This window comes from Acanthochromis polyacanthus, chromosome 18 (assembly GCF_021347895.1).
Source record: "Acanthochromis polyacanthus isolate Apoly-LR-REF ecotype Palm Island chromosome 18, KAUST_Apoly_ChrSc, whole genome shotgun sequence".
In the NCBI taxonomy this organism is placed as follows: domain Eukaryota; kingdom Metazoa; phylum Chordata; class Actinopteri; family Pomacentridae; genus Acanthochromis; species Acanthochromis polyacanthus.
The window spans coordinates 16400165-16417518 of record NC_067130.1 but is presented as its reverse complement, the minus strand read 5'-3'; the positions used below and the strand labels follow the sequence as shown (position 1 = coordinate 16417518).

The 17354-nt window shown below is 40.3% G+C and overlaps 1 protein-coding gene across 1 annotated transcript; it reads right to left on the bottom strand.

Annotated features, from left to right (window-relative positions):
• Positions 1-11575: 11575 nt before the first annotated feature.
• Positions 11576-16532, bottom strand: LOC110949480 (neuropeptide FF receptor 2-like). The gene is made up of 4 exons (XM_022191580.2): positions 16384-16532; positions 14369-14704; positions 14171-14270; positions 11576-14080 (listed from the first exon to the last, which is right to left on the bottom strand). The coding sequence occupies exons 2-4, from the start codon at positions 14694-14696 to the stop codon at positions 13189-13191; spliced, it is 1320 nt and encodes a 439-aa protein (XP_022047272.1). The 5' UTR covers positions 14697-14704; positions 16384-16532; the 3' UTR covers positions 11576-13188.
• Between the last annotated feature and the right edge of the window lie 822 nt (positions 16533-17354).

Below are 17354 nucleotides of genomic sequence, written 5' to 3'. Positions count from 1 at the left end.
GTCACATGAAACAGAGCCCATCTGTGGCAACGTCACCGTCAATCTCGGCCTTTCAGCCTCCATCGAAGGCTTTAATTTATGTCACTCGGAGAGGATAAATGGCGCCAGTCAAACCTGAGGGATTTAAATGACATATGGTAACCGTGGAAGCCTTCACGTGTTTGATTCACATGTTCTAACTTGCAAGTTAAACTGAAAACCAGTCTGCATTTCCTACTTTGCAGTAAATTTACATTAAGAATGTTAAAAAAATGAATTCAAAGCAACAAAATGAATAATTTCATTCAAGCAATCACTGACAAGTCCATATTAATAAAGATACAAAGCTTTAATTAATAATTACTGATATCAACATATGGATTGTTTTTCACAGAGAGACATGCAGATATAAATTAAATTTTCTCTTTACCTGATTGCAAATACCAACCACTGGTGATAATATTGCACACAGTGAAAGTCAATATTCATTTTATAACCCGCAAGTTAGAAAAGTAAATACTGACAGCTTTAAAGGATTGGTCTGATATCTTGGGAAATACATTTTGTAGCTCTCATACTGTGATTCAGAAAGTTAAAGCATCAATATCGCTGTCATGTCTTGTTGAATATCAAACGAAAGCTAAGCAAAACACAATTATCTCGGCCCCTTGATGAAAAAGGCTTCTTCTGTGCAAGCCAGCACTGTCAGAGGTGAAATGATAATTCACCTATCAGCATCTTCAGAGCTCACAAATGAACACAAAGTTGACAAACTTGTGGCTTAATGTGCAACCAAAAAGGAGTTCAGACAAGCTCTGTATCTCTATTTGATACATTATAGGTGAAAAAAAATGTGCAAAAGTGCAGAGATTTCAGCACATTTCCCAATGAGGCCTGCATGGTGAGTCATCCTGTGTGGGGGTGAGTCTACAGGTGCAGCACATCAATGATCCAGGGCTTGATTAGACACACATGAAGCCAACTGGAAGCAGGTCAGGTCATACCAGATGCATTAGAGTGATATGATTTAACAGTATTTACACATTTAACTAGTACAAATGTTAGCTCTTACAACTGGAATGGGACCCACTGGTGTAGAAAGACAATAAAAAACAAGTCATATCTAATTGTTTTCTTAGGCCACTTGGGCGTAGCAGCTGGCGGTTGTATGCACAGCCCTGTGGGTATTTGTTTTGTGCTCACATATTCACTGAGAGGTGACCCAAAGAGTTGATATGTGGTTCTTTTTTTGTTGCAGAACGTTCAGTTGTTTCATAAGGTCAGTATTGGACTCTGCGGGTGCGGCAGGAGAAGTGGTACATTGAAACAGGAGGACTCAATCTTCTGTTCAGTGAAAAGGTATGCTTTCTGTCAGGCCTCAGATCTCTGCAAAAAAAAAATTGTACCACCAGATGAGTGATGCTCAACATATGACAAATCACAAAGGTTGAGTAGCATTTTTAAAAACTCTTATATTCTACTCAAGCAGTCAGTCTATCCTCCTATAAAAGCTCTCAGTATCTCTGGGTTGGATGCACAAGGATTGTCATTTGCAGAAATTGTATAACACATCAAAGGTTAACCCTCTTGGCCCAGACATCTAATGCAGCGGAAAAAACTTCAGAGCCTTTCTCCTGTTCATGACACTGGTGAAGAGATTTCTTTTTAAAAAATTCTTCCATTTTTCTCTTCTCCTAGAGCTAAGAGTGCTGCTGTAAGTCTGTTCTAGTCAGAAACACATAAAACTTCATAGCACATCTTGATAATGAACAGGATTTTTTTTCTTGGCAAAACTATGCTGCATGTTCTAATCATGCAAAGGTCACACTGCCACCAGCTTTGTGAAGAAAAAAAGGAGTATGTGGCGCTATTAACGCCTGACTTCTTGCCTTCTCACACCAACTGCTGCATTCAGTATATAGGAAAAACAAAGAGATGCCTAAGGTGCAGAATCAGTGAAGATCAAAGCGCTGTCCCTAAATCAGCTGTTGGAGGAGTGCGTGTTGCAGATGGCAGTCGTTCTGTTTTGGATGTGGATTTCAGTGATGGTGTTTGATTTGAAATTGTTATTATGTGGATTAAACTTTAGCCCAATGCAAATGCAGATATGTCTTTTACCTTCAAGCACTACACCCAGTGGCATATATATTAATTAATTAGAATAAAGAATGAGGTAATGCTATGAAATTATAGAATTCTAATGTGATTAATTTGATGTGACATGCTGGCATTTGGTCAGCTGGGATAGGCTCCAGCACCCCCCGCGACCCTAGTGAGGATAAAGCGGTGTACAGAGAATGGATGGATGAATGGATGCTGGCATTTGGCTTCACGTGTGACTAATCAAGGCCTGTTTCATTGACTGGGCGACTCACCATACATGTCTCATTTTCCAATGACAAAAATCCAGTATGGACTGAAACGTGGGCACTCTGTGTCCCTTTGGTACATTTTAGTCCGCACAGCCTTCTCATGTATTCCACAGTATTTGGTGGAATCCAGACTTTGGTCTAAAATCCTTTTTGTTCTGCAGCCAAGTCCTGCTTTCCTGCGCAATAACTACTTTCCTGACTACCACACTCTTGTCTTCTTTTCAATATACACTACAAGTCATAAATTTGAACACGCCTTTTCATTCAATGAGTTTTAATTAATCATTTCATACATTGTAGATTAATACTGAAGACATTAAAGCTATAAAAAAATACGTATAGAATTATGCCGTAAACCAAAAAGTGTTAATCTTCAGTATTAATCTACAATGAAGAAGATAATAGAAATAAATAAAAAGCATTGAATCAGAAGGTATGTCCAAGCTTTTGACTGGCAGTTCATATATTTAATATATATATATATATATATATATATATATATACACACACACACTTAAATGATTGAGAGAATGCGAAGAGTGTGCAAAGCTGACATCAAAGCAAAAGAAGAATCTAACATATAAAACATAACCTGATTTGTTTAACACTTCTTTGTTTGCTACATAAATATATAGGTGTTCTTTCATAGTTTTGATGTCTTCAGCATCAAAGTACATTTTAGAAAATTATGAAAATAAATAAAAACATTGAATGAGAAGGTGTGTCCAAACCTTTGACTAGTAGTGCATATAGATTTCATGTTTATCTTAGAAGGAAAGTCAACTACTTCTGTTGTGTTATTTTTCTGACCATTAGGGGGCAGAAAGTCTCCAAAACAAAGTTCAACAACCTGCCCCTTGGCTTGTCATGTTCTTAACCTGTCACATATACTCAACAAAAATATAAATGCAACACTTTTTTTTATGAGATGAACTCAAAGATCTAAAACTTTTTCCACATATATGATATCACCATTTCTCTCAAATATTGTTCATAAATCTGTCTAAATCTGTGATAGTGAGCACTTCTCCATTGCTGAGATAATCCATCCAACCTCACAGGTGTGCCATATCAAGATGTTGATTAGACACCATGATTAGTGCACAGGTGTGCCTTAGACTGCCCACAATAAAAGGCCACTCTGAAAGGTGCAGTTTTGTTTTATTAGGGGGGGAGGCGGAATGGGTGACATGTCTGGTGAGTATGCTGGCCATGCAAGAACTGGGACGTTTTCAGCTTCCAAGAATTGTGTACAGATCCTTGCAACATGGGGCCGTGCATTATCCTGCTGCAACATGAGGTGACGTTCTTGTATGTATGGCACAACAATGGGCCTCAGGATCTCGTCACGGTTTCTCTGTGCATTCAAAATGACATCAGTAAAATTCACGTGTTCTTCGTCCATAACAGACCATACCCATACCATAACCCCACCGCCACCATGGGCCACTCCATCCACAACACTGACATCAGAAAACCGCTCACCCACACAACGCCACACACACTGTCTACCATCTGCCCTGAACAGTGTAAACCGGGATTCATCCGTGAAGAGAACACCTCTCCAACGTGCCAGACGCCATCGAATGTGAGCATTTGCCCACTCAAGTCGGTTACGACGATGAACTGGAGTCAGGTGGAGACCCCGATGAGGACGACGAGCATGCAGATGAGCTTCCCTGACAGGCTTTCTGACAGTTTGTGCAGAAATTCTTTGGTTATGCAAACCCATTGTCTCAGCAGCTGTCCGAGTGACTGGTCTCAGACCATCTTGGAGGTGAACATGCTGGATGTGGAGGTCCTGGGCTGGTGTGGTTACACGTGGTCTGTGTTTGTGAGGCTGGTTGGATGTACTGCCAAATTCTCTGAAACACCTTTGGAGACAGCTTATGGTAGAGAAATGAACATTCAATACACAGACAACAGCTATGGTTGACATTCCTGCTGTCAGCATGCCAATTGCACGCTCCCTCAAATCTTGCCACATCTGTGGCATTGTGCTGCAGTGGCGGTTCTAGACCAATTTTACTGAGGGGGCCTGGCTGGGGCCAGGGTTTTTGTCAGAGGGGCACATTCAACCCAGGGCAAAAAAGAAAGATTCAAAATCTTATTTGATGCATGTTCATTTCATAAAAATAGTGTTTAACCATTGTAACCAAAGTGAATGGTTCAAAATATCACATTTCAGAGAAATATAAAAAGATAAGGCATTGACCAGTGGTACATTAGCTGCTGCAGCTCTCTGATAGTTCCGCCATGTAACCATGACTTGTTTGTGTCGCTCAGACCTTGCATGCAGTGCAAACCCCCCCCCCCCCGGTGTAAGATGCTTTCTTCTAGTTTTTGAAACCAACTGGTGAGTCGAAGATTGTGTCTGAGCTATTGGGAGGGCTAAAGTGTCTGCAAGCGTAACAATACGCAGAGTCCAGCTGTTTGGAATATTCAAGCCAGGGGTGGATGGTACCAGGCTGCCTTGAAGCTCCTCCTCCTGTCCCCCATCAGGGTCCTTGGAAATGACTTTAGGTCCGGTTGCATCGGTGGGTCTTTACATTTGCTGATGTCTGTGGAGAAAGACAAACCGAATATATGTAAACATAAATTCTGCATGGACACAGCATATAACGTATAGCACTCACACACTGCTTCACTGTGTATATTTATTAATTGTATTTTTTATTGTATTCAGTACGTTCTTTCATTGTATTCTAAAGCCTGACCAGGGACTAAGATTGCAAATACGGTGAAGTTAGATGCATCACATTTTCCTATTTTTAAAGGTAACGTATGTATCGTACCTGTTAAATAAACATTAAAACAAAAATTAACATACACACACACGCACATTAAGCTGGCAAATGTTCTTTTCAACATCAAACCTGATGGTCCAGTGCTTGTAGATGCACATATATTCTCTGTCTGTGTCTCACACTCCGCTTGTATCTCAGTCTCAGCTTCTTCACTCTCAGGATCTTCATCTGCCTCTCTTTCCTGCTCTGTGCCCTCTCTCTGAAAATCAGTGTCTCCCAAGTCCTTTGTCTCCGTCCCTGTGGCGCTCTCAACACCATCATTTGGCTCTCTCTCGGTGTCTGCTGATGCCTTTGTCTTTTTGGTGCAGAAATAGGACGAAATGTCCTTTTTTCTCTTCATTTTGATCTATAGTCACAAAGCAATGGAGAGGAATACACAACACTTAAGCAACCCAGCACAATGTGCTGTGTGATAAAACTGCACCTTTCAGAGTGGCCTTTCATTGTGGGCAGTCTAAGGCACACCTGTGCACTAATCATGGTGTCTAATCAGCATCTTGATACGGCACACCTGTGAGGTGGGATGGATTATCTCAGCAAAGGAGAAGTGCTCACTATCACAGATTTAGACAGATTTGTGAACAATATTTGAGAGAAATGGTGATATTGTGTATGTGGAAAAAGTTTTACATCTTTGACTTCATCTCATAAAAAATGGGAGCAAAAACAAAAGTGTTGCATTTATATTTTTGTTGAGTGTATTTTGACACCTCAGCTTATTACTGCAGCCAGCTCACAAGTCTGAAGGTCAGAGAATCCTCCAATACCAGCAGCACCTTCCACGTGTTTGCATAAGTGAAACCATGAGTAGATTTTAAATGCACAATCAACTAATAGAATCAAAGTTGCCCCAAAGTACGTGGCTGTGTTTTAGAGGACACAGTACTGAAGTTGTCCTCAGAGGGACAAACCATGCATTAATCATGTCTGAAAACAGGCGTAGTACAAATAGTCAGAAATGTTTTCATGTTTCAGAACAAAAAAAATGCATATATTAGCATGAAAATAATTTAGTGTAAACAGCAGGCCAAAGTTTTCAGTTATCATGTTTTTAAAGTGGGCTGCACAGTGGCGTGTTTAGCATTTTCGCCTTACAGCTAGATGATCCACGGTTCGTGTCCGGGCTTCTCAAGATCTTTTTGCATGGAGTTTGCATGTGTGGTTATCCAAAGTTGTTTAAATCAATCCACTGAACTTTAAGAAAGTTCCTTCAAAGAACTTGAAGTGGACTGACTTAAACAACTTTGGATAACCATGACCTGGATGAATGAGAACCTACACAGACATCTTGCATGTGTGGTTTTCTCCAGGTACTCTGGTGTCCTCCCACACCTCAAAAACATGCTGAGGTTAATTGATTACTCTAAATTACCCGTAGGTGTGAATGTGAGTGTGATTGTGTGTCTGTATATGTAGCCCTGTGACAGACTGGCGACCTGTCCAGGGTGTCCCCTGCCTTCACCCGAGTCAGCTGGGACAGACTCCATCATTTCCCCTAATGGAATAAGATATTGAAAACTAAATAAATCAATATGCAGTACTGAGATATGCTGCTCACTATTTAATGAACTGCAAAGCATCAGTGCAGGAAAAAGTCAGTGAAGTCAAAAAGCTTCTGACAGATGTTGAGAGATTAACAATGTCCTTAGTGTGGAGCAGCTAAAAGGTGTGGGCTGTTACACTAAATAGCTCTGGGAAACATGGATGTCTTCTTGATGAACACCTTACATAAAAGGACACGTAAACCTAATGGAGGAGCATATTGCTGAAGGTACACCTGTGAGGCCGCTGACATACTAATGGCTTTTGCAGATTAGTGGGTCCAGAAGGTGACTTTAATCTCTTGAGAAGACAATCCATTTTCTCTGTCCCCACAAGACACAGATTTAATAGATAGTTCGTGTGGACTGAATTTATCATGGCAACCCCTAATCACCTGTAATATCAGTCTGAATACATTTGACACCATGGCTCTGTCACTGTCAGTGTTGGTAGGAAATTGCCAACATTTATCTTTTCATGCTCCATTTGTTGGACAAGTTAGATCCTTTTGAAAGTCTCATAACTTGCATGTTACATTTATGTAGCTTTTTAAAGTGGTTTTGTCTGTTTTTTTGTATCTGGCTGTGCTTTGTGTTCGTCTGTTTTTTGTCTATTTGTATGTGTTTTTTTGTTCCCCAGAGGATTTCTGACGGTTATTCCTGAAAAACCTTTTGCAGAATTGGGCACATACAATATTTGTTTCTGTCATAAGAGACCCAGCTGTTGCTCCACCAATTTTCCGAGTCACTAACTCAGACTGACAGACTGCTGACAAGCTGGTTTATATATAACATTAAAAAAGCATCTGCTGTCTTTCGCCACAGTACATGGGAAGTTATACGACTTGTTTGACAGACCTGCTGTATCAAAGAAAAAGTTCGACATTACTGGATACAGCAGCTTGAGGAATTCAATTATTGTTATTTCCCCTGCTGGTGTTGCTACTCGAAGTGTAACTTTAAATTTGTGATCTTAGAGAGTGTGTAGAGAAAGAGACTCATAGGCATCCGAGATATTTCAGTGAAATTTTCCCTGGCATTGGAAGCAGGGGAGTAACATTATATACAGACGTGATACAAAATCATTAGAAGAGATTACTCAAAATCCTGTTATGATGTTTATTTTAGTGGGGTATTTACTGGTGTTCTGTTATACAGTGAGGTTAGAGACACACAGGGTAGGTCTGAGAAGGAAAGCTGGTCCACATTGACAAGTTACCCCCAATTGGTAGGGAGGGGAAATATCTATAGTAATGAAAGACTGGAGTATGGATGCAAATATGTGCTAAGGAGTGAACCCATTAGGAAAGTAGAATGAGATTGAAGGATCTGACAGTTGACCACAGGAAAGAAGTGGCAAGATCAGTGAGATCAGTTAAAGATCAGTTAAAACACTTGGAAGCTGGAGACTGTCATGTCCAGTCAAGTGGCCATTATTTCATTGATTTCAGGAAGGCGTTTAATCCAATCAGTGGAGAGCTTCTTCAATACAGGCTTTTATAATCTAGTGTTCATGGAAAGTTTTATCAGGCCATCAAGTCCCTTTATCAGGCTCCGGTCGCTTGGATTCAAATTAATAAATACAGAACAGGATGGTTTTTTCAACAATTTGGTGTGAAGCAAGGACATGTTTTGTCACCAATACTGTTTTCAATCTATGAGAATGATTTAACTATTCAGAATAAGGCTTCTAACTTGGGACTTAGACTTGATGATCAGACTGTGGGCATGCTATTATATGCTGATGAAGTAGTTCTGTTTGCTGAAAATGAAGAAAATTGCAGAGTATACTGAACACTGTTGAGGAATCGTGTTGGAAATGAAGACTAGTAGGAAATCAAGACAAAACTCAAATAGCACATATCAGGAGAAAATCATTGGTGAGAAGATCCGTTATTTAGAATTTTGGTCCAACAGTGCTTTCATAAACTGACCAGTATAAATGTTTTGGTTTGACAATGGATGAGCACATGACATTTAAGGAAGCTGTTAATGTTTTAGCACAGTCAGCAGGCAGAGCTCTGGGATCTGTACTGAACCAAGTTAAACACTGGGGTAATCTGGGATTCCATGCTTATACACAACTATACAGAACAAATGTGATAACAACCCTTCAGCCATTTGCAGGTCCATCTCAGGCAAAACTCTGACTTAAATATTGAGTGAGCAAGTCAAAGGGTAGTATTCTTTTTACAAGGATGCAACAACTAAAAGCTGGTTTCAGTTTTTAAATTACACAGGCATAATGCCAAATAGGCACAGGAGACTTCAAAAATGGCAATTAACCCAGTGCTGCTAGATCTGGTCTTATGCTTAAAGGGTGACGTTTAACAAGAATATGTAACATTCCTTATTGTTGTATATTTTCATTTAAATATGCTGTGAATGTGCATTGTGTAAGGTCTGCCTGTGTCTTGCAAACACAAATCTAACGTTCTCTTGCTGCAGTATGAGAAGAATAATAACAGACTGGCATTCTGTCTTGAAACGGCTGATTTTTATTTTTCAATAACAAACTGTCAGAAAAGTCTCTTTTTTCCATTTTGCAAACAAGCGGCAAAGAACATTGGCAATACAACATGTTTTACAAATGCTGACAGGCGGTAATAAGCAAACAAGCTGGCTGAAATATATATATATATATATATATATATATATATATATAATACATATTAAAATATACATCTATGCGTATGAAGGCAGAAATAGCTACCATGTAGATACAAGATGATCACACCATCATTACTTTCATTATGTGGTGATGGAGAAACCGAGTATCTTCAGAAAAATCTTATCTGTAAGGTTTTGCTAAAAATAAAAACACATTATAAAAAATAATCAGACAAAGAGCTTGAATGTAAACTGCACAGAATACACACACTTCATGACTCTGTCACTGAGGTATTCTTTTTTTCCCGTCAATCCCTGAGGCTGGTTGTGTGGCTGCTCTCAGTAGCGCCTTTGACTTTCATAATCACGACACACACACACAACCTGACACTTTGTGCAGCTGTTTAGAGAACATGCTGTTTGAAGAGCACATCGATCTATGAAAGCATGCTCAAATGCCACTGCAGCATACATTAAAGACGCTACCAATGCAAATCAATCACACCTCCATTACAATCACCCATTTCATACTGTAATATTAATTTATCAGCAGGCCGCTAAAGATAGACATGTTTAAATGTGTCATGGTCTGTCAGATTATTAAATACATTAAAGTAATACATTTCCATCCTCATAAAACATGTGCAAAGCCCACTTTTAAAACAGATGTATTTTACACGAAGAGTTGCTTGTTATCCTGTGATCTTCTGCTTTATCGTCACTGTACAACCACTTGCTGATTAACAGAACAACCTTGCATCGTGCATAAGAATCCTTGTGCATGATACAAACACAACACGGATCAGAGCCTAAAAAACATTGCTCTACAATGCCACGAGTGGTCAAAAACTCCACAGGGTACCTTTAAAACTTTGACAACCAAACATCATGTACTGAAGCTTATAATTATCTTAGTAATAATTACAGAAAAAATGGATGTCGTAGTGAGTTAATAGATTCCATTTGACTAATTTTTCTATGCAGTCATTATGAATATCTATTGAATATGTGCACAGAAAAGACCTCATTTTGACATCTGTGTTGTGAATGATTGGCGCAGTTATAAATGCTGTGGTGGACACAAAATACCATCCTCATTATAATGTCAGCATCCAGACATTACTCACAGCCACTAAAGCTGCTCTAATGTCAGGCTTTTTACACTGCAGAATGTATTGTATGGCTGTGCATAATGTACTCCTGTGAAGTCAAAGTTAAATATAGTTAAGGAGAGCCCTCAGTGACTTTGAAAAAAACCGAACATGCCTTCTGGAGACCATAAGTGGCTATTAGACATCGCGGCCCCATCAGCCACAACATCCAAACCACTGACATGTGAAGTTAATAACGTTAATTATCATGTTACAATGCCGTGTCTGACTGGGGAACCCTCGATGCTGGAATTAAACGAGATGTTACTGTGCCATCTGTCTCCGATCTAAACACTGCTGCAGATCAAATGGGCCTCACAAGGCACCAGCAATCCAGCAATACCAGTAGCTTTCCTGGATTGTGCTGCACTACAATTACCGTGAAGGAATGGCTCCAGGAACACGACAAAGGGTTCAAGGTGTAAAAGCTGCAGCAGCCCAAGCCCTGCCTACTGATATTGTCACTGCACCAGTCACCACATTACAGTGTGTCCATGCAAATAACTGATCAGAGCTCTTTTGGCATCCTACACAACATTCGACTGGTGGTTTTAATGTTGTCGTGTCCATGCACAGCTAATTTTACATGAAAGCTGTCCATTCTTGACAGAGCTGTGGTGAAAGCAAAATGGCAACATGATAATGTGTGAACGATGACCTTAGACACAGGCATGAAAGCGGCTTTAATGTCAGGTTTTCTCACTATGGCAGAGCATACACTGCACGGCCAACATAATGTGTGCTTCAGAGGTGAAGATTTTATTACCTTGGGGTAAGTGGAGCTCTCATTTTCAAGCAGTCACGAAAAAAATCTATCTCATGTAGACCATAAATGGCTATACAGCGTTATATATCATTTTATTATATAAGCTGTGTTTCCATACTTGCTTTTAAGTGTCCTTCCGTTAGTATGATACAGTAAATCTCTAAAATCTGCATTCAGATGAGGCTCTATCTACACACACTTCTTCTCTTGCCAAATCCTACCTCTGCTAATAAATCTACATTTTGCTGCTGGCGGTGGTTTAAGTGTTCAAATCTCATAGCTCCCAGTGAGGAGCAGAGATCAGGGGAGCACATGGACGCTTTCCAAATAAGCATCCGATCTTTCTCCCTTGCTGCTGCATGTCACAGCCGTCAGCCCACTGCCAACTGCCACTGAGCGGTGGAGCATACACTCTGAGTGGGGGAGGCTGACAATTCCCATCACACTGAATTGCACTTCAACTTTGAAAGGCATGCTGTTCTAATGTCTTGTTCTAAATTACTGCAGCTAACAAAGGTACAGGGCTTTCAGTCTTTGGGAAACTTACAGCAGTGAGAGCAATGTCTATTACACTTCTGAATAAAAGCCTAATCGAAATGTGAACTTCACTGTGCAGTTCATCGAATCTCACAGGTATTTATAGAAAGGTATTTATAGGAATTACACTTGGATAATACACTTGGAGTACACGAACAACAAGAATACATTTGAAGCTTTTAACATAAAAGTCTGATGTAATCCAACCATATTTAAATGATTAAAAAAAATAACATTCATAACATTCCTTTTTCCATATTCAAGCTTCTCAATTTTATTTTTATTTGCAGGTGTTCTGGCAATTTCTTGGCTTTTGACTGCTCATGTATGGGAGTCAGTTGTAAAAAGGTAATTTCACACGTCCCAGCCACCAACATGTGAGCCACATGTGAACCTGATGTGTTGTTTATCTGGGCTGTTTAGTTAAATCTGATAAACCGCAGCCACACAGTGGTGATGAAGCAGATTATCTGGGTTTTGACTATTAATCTCTTGAAGACAACCCTCAGAATTTTTTTGAATTAGAAAACTATGGTCAGCATACTTATCGCACCATTAGTTGAATATTTCAACAATCTGTAATTACCTTTCTTTGTATCAGGCCACTGCTCCCACACGTAATTAAAATAGCACAGACAAGGGATTCTCCGGAAATGTTTGAAACTGGAAATTTGAAGCAGTAATAAGAAATACAATTTATTCATCACTAAACTGACAACGATAAGCCCTGACTACGATCGCTTATCAAAAATGCATCTATGAAACAACTCGTTTTTGTTGTTTTTTTTGTCAGCATATTATCGCTTTTTTGCCAGAAAGTTCAACAACCAGACTGAACAGTCACAGCAGTGAGCTCTGACTTCTTGGGAATATAACCACCATCACTCTGACCTGCCGTTTGAAAAACCCCTGCTGTCACGTGGAGATATGGAGTGGGAAATCAGATCACGGTTGCCATCGCAAGTGAGTTATTTCTTTGTTAATACAAGATTGCTTGATTGACTTTGCTGTAAACACATGCTTTTGTACTTCTGTAAAACTCAGGCAGGGTTGGATGTGACGTGTGCTGTTGCCATGGTTACTACACATATCACCAAATCCACCACTGTGACAATAATAACAATAGAAGGAATTTTCTTTTTCAAATGTTAACTTTGATAGTTGCTTAACATTAACTTGACATTTTAAACTACATTTTCCAGGTCTTTGAGCATTCCCCGTTTACAGCATTATCTGCTATATACACCATAAAAAAAACCATTCACAGGGATATCTGAAATGACTCATGATTACAAATGTTCCAGACCTTGAAAGTACTTTCAACAATGGAGCTCAATCATGCATATCAGTCTTTTTTTTTCTCATCCTCAGAATGCAACACATGATTCTCCAGAAGTGTCAGACCACTGCTCTGTCTCAGTCTCTCTAAATCTGGGACACTTTTTCCAGGTCTTCCATCACCAGATCCTGCTCTTTGGGATCATTTCTGTCAGCCAAGCACTCTCCCTCCTGATACGAGCAATTCCCGTTTCCCACTAACGCTGATCCACCTCCGGAGCCTGATCTGCTGAGAGCGGCAGGCTGGACCGGGACCACGGCATTCGCTCTGATCCGATGGGAGTGGGTCCTCGTTTTCGCAATCTCGGCAGAGCACAGCTGGAATTTGAAAGCTGCCTGGAAGCCTCTGCGGAAATTCTCGTTGAAGAACCCGTAGATGATGGGGTTGACGCTGCTGTTGAAGAAGGCCAGCCAGTGAGCTAACGGATACACGTAGATGTTAATGACGCGGTATTGGTGCTCTGTGAGGCTGGCGTAGTCGCTCAGCATCATCAGCGTCCACAGAGGCAACCAGGACAAGATGAAGAGCAGAGCCACAACCAGGAGCATCATGATCACTCGCTTCTTCTTCCTCGAAATCGTGTGCCGGTTTTCCGTGCTTAACTTGCGGCCACTGCCTTCCCCTGGGCTAATTCCACTTCCCCTCAGCGGGGGAATGGTGGTCTTGAAGAGGGTGAAGCCGATGTGGGCGTACATGATGACAATCAGGCTGAGAGGAGCCAGGTAGATGTTTGCAAAGAGAACTGTGGTGTAGATTTTCCGCATCTCCTGATTGGGCCAATTTTCTCTGCACCAGAAGAATGGGCGAGTGTCATTGTTGCCTCCGACAACTATTCGCACCCTCTGCTCTGTTGTGACCTGGAGCATGATCCCCGAAGGACACATGATGGACACGGCAAGGACCCAGATGATGACAATGACTAGTTTTGAGGTGGCGATGGTCAACTTCTGCTTGAAAGGGTAGACAATGCAGCGGAACCTGACACATAAGAGATGAATACGTTTTTATGGAATAAAACAAACACGTACACGAGCACATAATAACCAGTAATGGTGTAAAAGCACTTACCTGTCAACAGCGATTGCCACTAGAGTGAACACAGATGCTGACACAGATATCCCTTGAACCATTCCACTCAGCTTACATACTACATTTCCAAAGGGCCATCCTGCATAAAAACACAATGTTATTCTTGAATTTTCTTCTTAAACATTTGTAAAGAAAATCAGATCATATGAAGAATTTGTGAGCAAGTAGCATCTGTGCCTGTTATGATGTTGTCCACCAGTGTGGTTGGCATGCAAAAGATGCCAACCAGCAGGTCGCTGATGGCCAGGTTGAGAATGAACAGGTTGGTGACGGTGCGCATGTTCTTGCTGCGCAGCACGATGAAACACACCACTCCATTTCCCACCATGCACACCAGGAAAATGAGCAGGTACGCGACAGTAAACACAGCAGCCACAGAGGGCTTGTGGAGGTAGAAATCGACATAGGTGATGTTCTGGTGCGACAAAGGGTTTTCCGGCAATCTTGAAGAATTGGACGGGTTCAGGCCCTCCCAGGTGGTGTTGAGAACGAGTTTTTTGGTCATTGTGCTATCTGGGGGTGAGACAGACAGGAAATAGAACAAGGGTTAAATAGCCAATTTCACAAAGTCAAGTAATTACCAACCAGAACATCATCACACAATCCTGCACACCAGAAGATGGAATCAATCGGTAACTACATAAAACAATAGAACCCCCACGGAAATCAATAATCCAATTCTTGTGTCTATGTATTAAAGTAGACAGGTTGATTCAGTCAAGTGCATGCCCTCTCACACTCACTAATAACAACGGGTTGACCAAATTGACCCATCTGTTCTGAGAGCAGGGCTGAAGTGCTTGCTTGCTTTCCGATCAGTTAAAACAATCATCCAAATCCAACACTCTGGGAAGGAATGAGGCTATTTTGAAGTTTGGGGATTTGTGCATTTTCTTGGTGGGGAAGCTTTGATAAATTCTCTGCAAGGTTATGCTTCCTTCTGCTGCAGATGTGTTGAAATTAAAGGTTTGTTCATGTATCTTTTTTGCAGCTCAATATCGACTATACACCTGTTGATCATAGACTGTATCAAGAGACCAGACAGAATCCTTGGCTCAGGCAATGATAAATATTTTATCAATGTAATGTGATTATTCAATATCTAGTATTTTAATGAATATTTTTCACACTTAACTGCATATTTTGAAAAACTGTAATAACTTCAAACAAACAACATTCAAATTTGCATGAAAATGTAACCCTTAAAACTAATTTTCTGTTGTGGATTTATTTTTCTATTGCAGATTTATTTTCAGACCAGGATTGATCGATCCTCTGTGACACTTTGACTCTGATTCACTGTAAAAAGCTTCATGTCAGAGTCATTGTAAGACATCATAGATGGTTTGCCCTCATGCTCTTGTTTTGTTGCTCAATAAAATGGATGATCGTGTAGACGTTGAAGCCAATTTTCACAGTTCTATACATTCAAAAGATTTGAACAAAAAGTCCATTCCTGCAGATCCACAGATGAATGGAAGATTCAGACATTTAAATCTCTCTAATGCCTGGAAAATTAGGTCATTGAACATATTGTGCTTTCAAAAATCTGAAAAGTGCCTCAGTGACAACTGAATGACACTTGAATTGAAGTATTATTCTGACAGTTTTTCTCTTTTTTTTTGTTCAGTTTGCAGTCATACAGTCACGCACGGTGAGACACTACAGGCGAATAGCATTTGTTTTTACAAGCACTTATCATTGTGAAACTTTTCTAACTTGGTTGCATTACAGTGAGACAACACATTTTTTTGTATTAAAAGTTTTCTGCAATTTTAATGTTTTTTTAGAAAGTTTAAATCTCCGAGAGACAAAATGTCACAAAGCATTCCCCTACACGTGCATTTTGTTAGAATATCATAGAGGCAAATTATGCCAAAATGTCAAAATGGAGCAGTGCATGAAGAAGCAATGTGTTTGTCTGTGATGTCTCACCTTAATATCTTTGTTTCTGTTTCGCTACCAAAAATAAATCATGCAGTTTATGCCTAATCAATTAGCCCATGCTATAAGTTGAACAAAAAACAGTTTCTTTAACCTTTTGGTGCACAATATTGGTCAAAAGTGACACTTATTCCATTAAATATGGGTCACTTTTGACCCATGTTGTGCATCAAAGAGTTAAGAGATAGACTGTGTAGTTTAGGTTTAAATTTCCTAAAATATTCTACACTAGACACTTGTTTTCTTACCTTAAAGGAAGCCGTATTTGACTTTCAGTCCTTTCCTCAGTCCTTACAGGTGGTTTATATCCATTTGACAGAAATTCCACTTATTTAGCACAAAATAACACACGCTCTCATTCCTATGTGAGACCCTGTGCATCCACTCAGAGCGCCTGCCAGGCACAGACTGCTGTAGCACTTATAGAAGATGGAGTGGAGAGGAGGTTCACTTGGGAGAGATGTGCTGGGTGGTGCAGGGGTGGGAGCAATACGTGTTTGGAGGCGTAGTGTGAACTGAATATAATATTCACACTACGCACAGCCTTGTTGCGTCTGAACAGACACCTGTTGTCTTTGGAATCAGTCAGGCAAACAGGTCCTGAGCGATGTCATTTGTTTGTTTTGGATCAACCCTCCAGTTATCAGTGTCAGCCCTCCTCCTCCCTCCTCAGTGCTCGCCCCTGCACTAACGAGGGTTTGCGTAAGTCAGATCTCGCCCTTTCCCACTCACCCTTCACACTTGCATTGATGAAGTGGAGAAAATGTCAAGTCTAAGTGGTGCACAGAGGTCTCCGCAAATGAATCAGACTTAATTGGCAACGCAGCATTTTAATTGAGTTTGTTGTACATATTAGCTTAAATGTTTTCTTGTGGTAAGGCTTTTATCATTAACAGGAACACACAATATCACAATCAGAAGTAGTTGGAGTTCCATAAAAGGTAACGACTGAGAGATAACGGGCTGAGGGGTGACTGGCAAAGCAGAGATTGAAAAAAGCTCAATACATGATTGATGCAGTGAGAGAGAGTGAGAGGTAAGAGGACGAGCTAAGGACTGACTGTGTGAGGTGACACCTGGGTCGATGCTTCATAGGTGCAATACCAATTTGAGGTGATAATAAAATAGAATACCAAGCCTGCTATTGTGGATGATATACAAAAATGTTCAGAACTGTCAATGTTAGAAAAGCACTTCAAGCTACTGTAATGCAATGGCT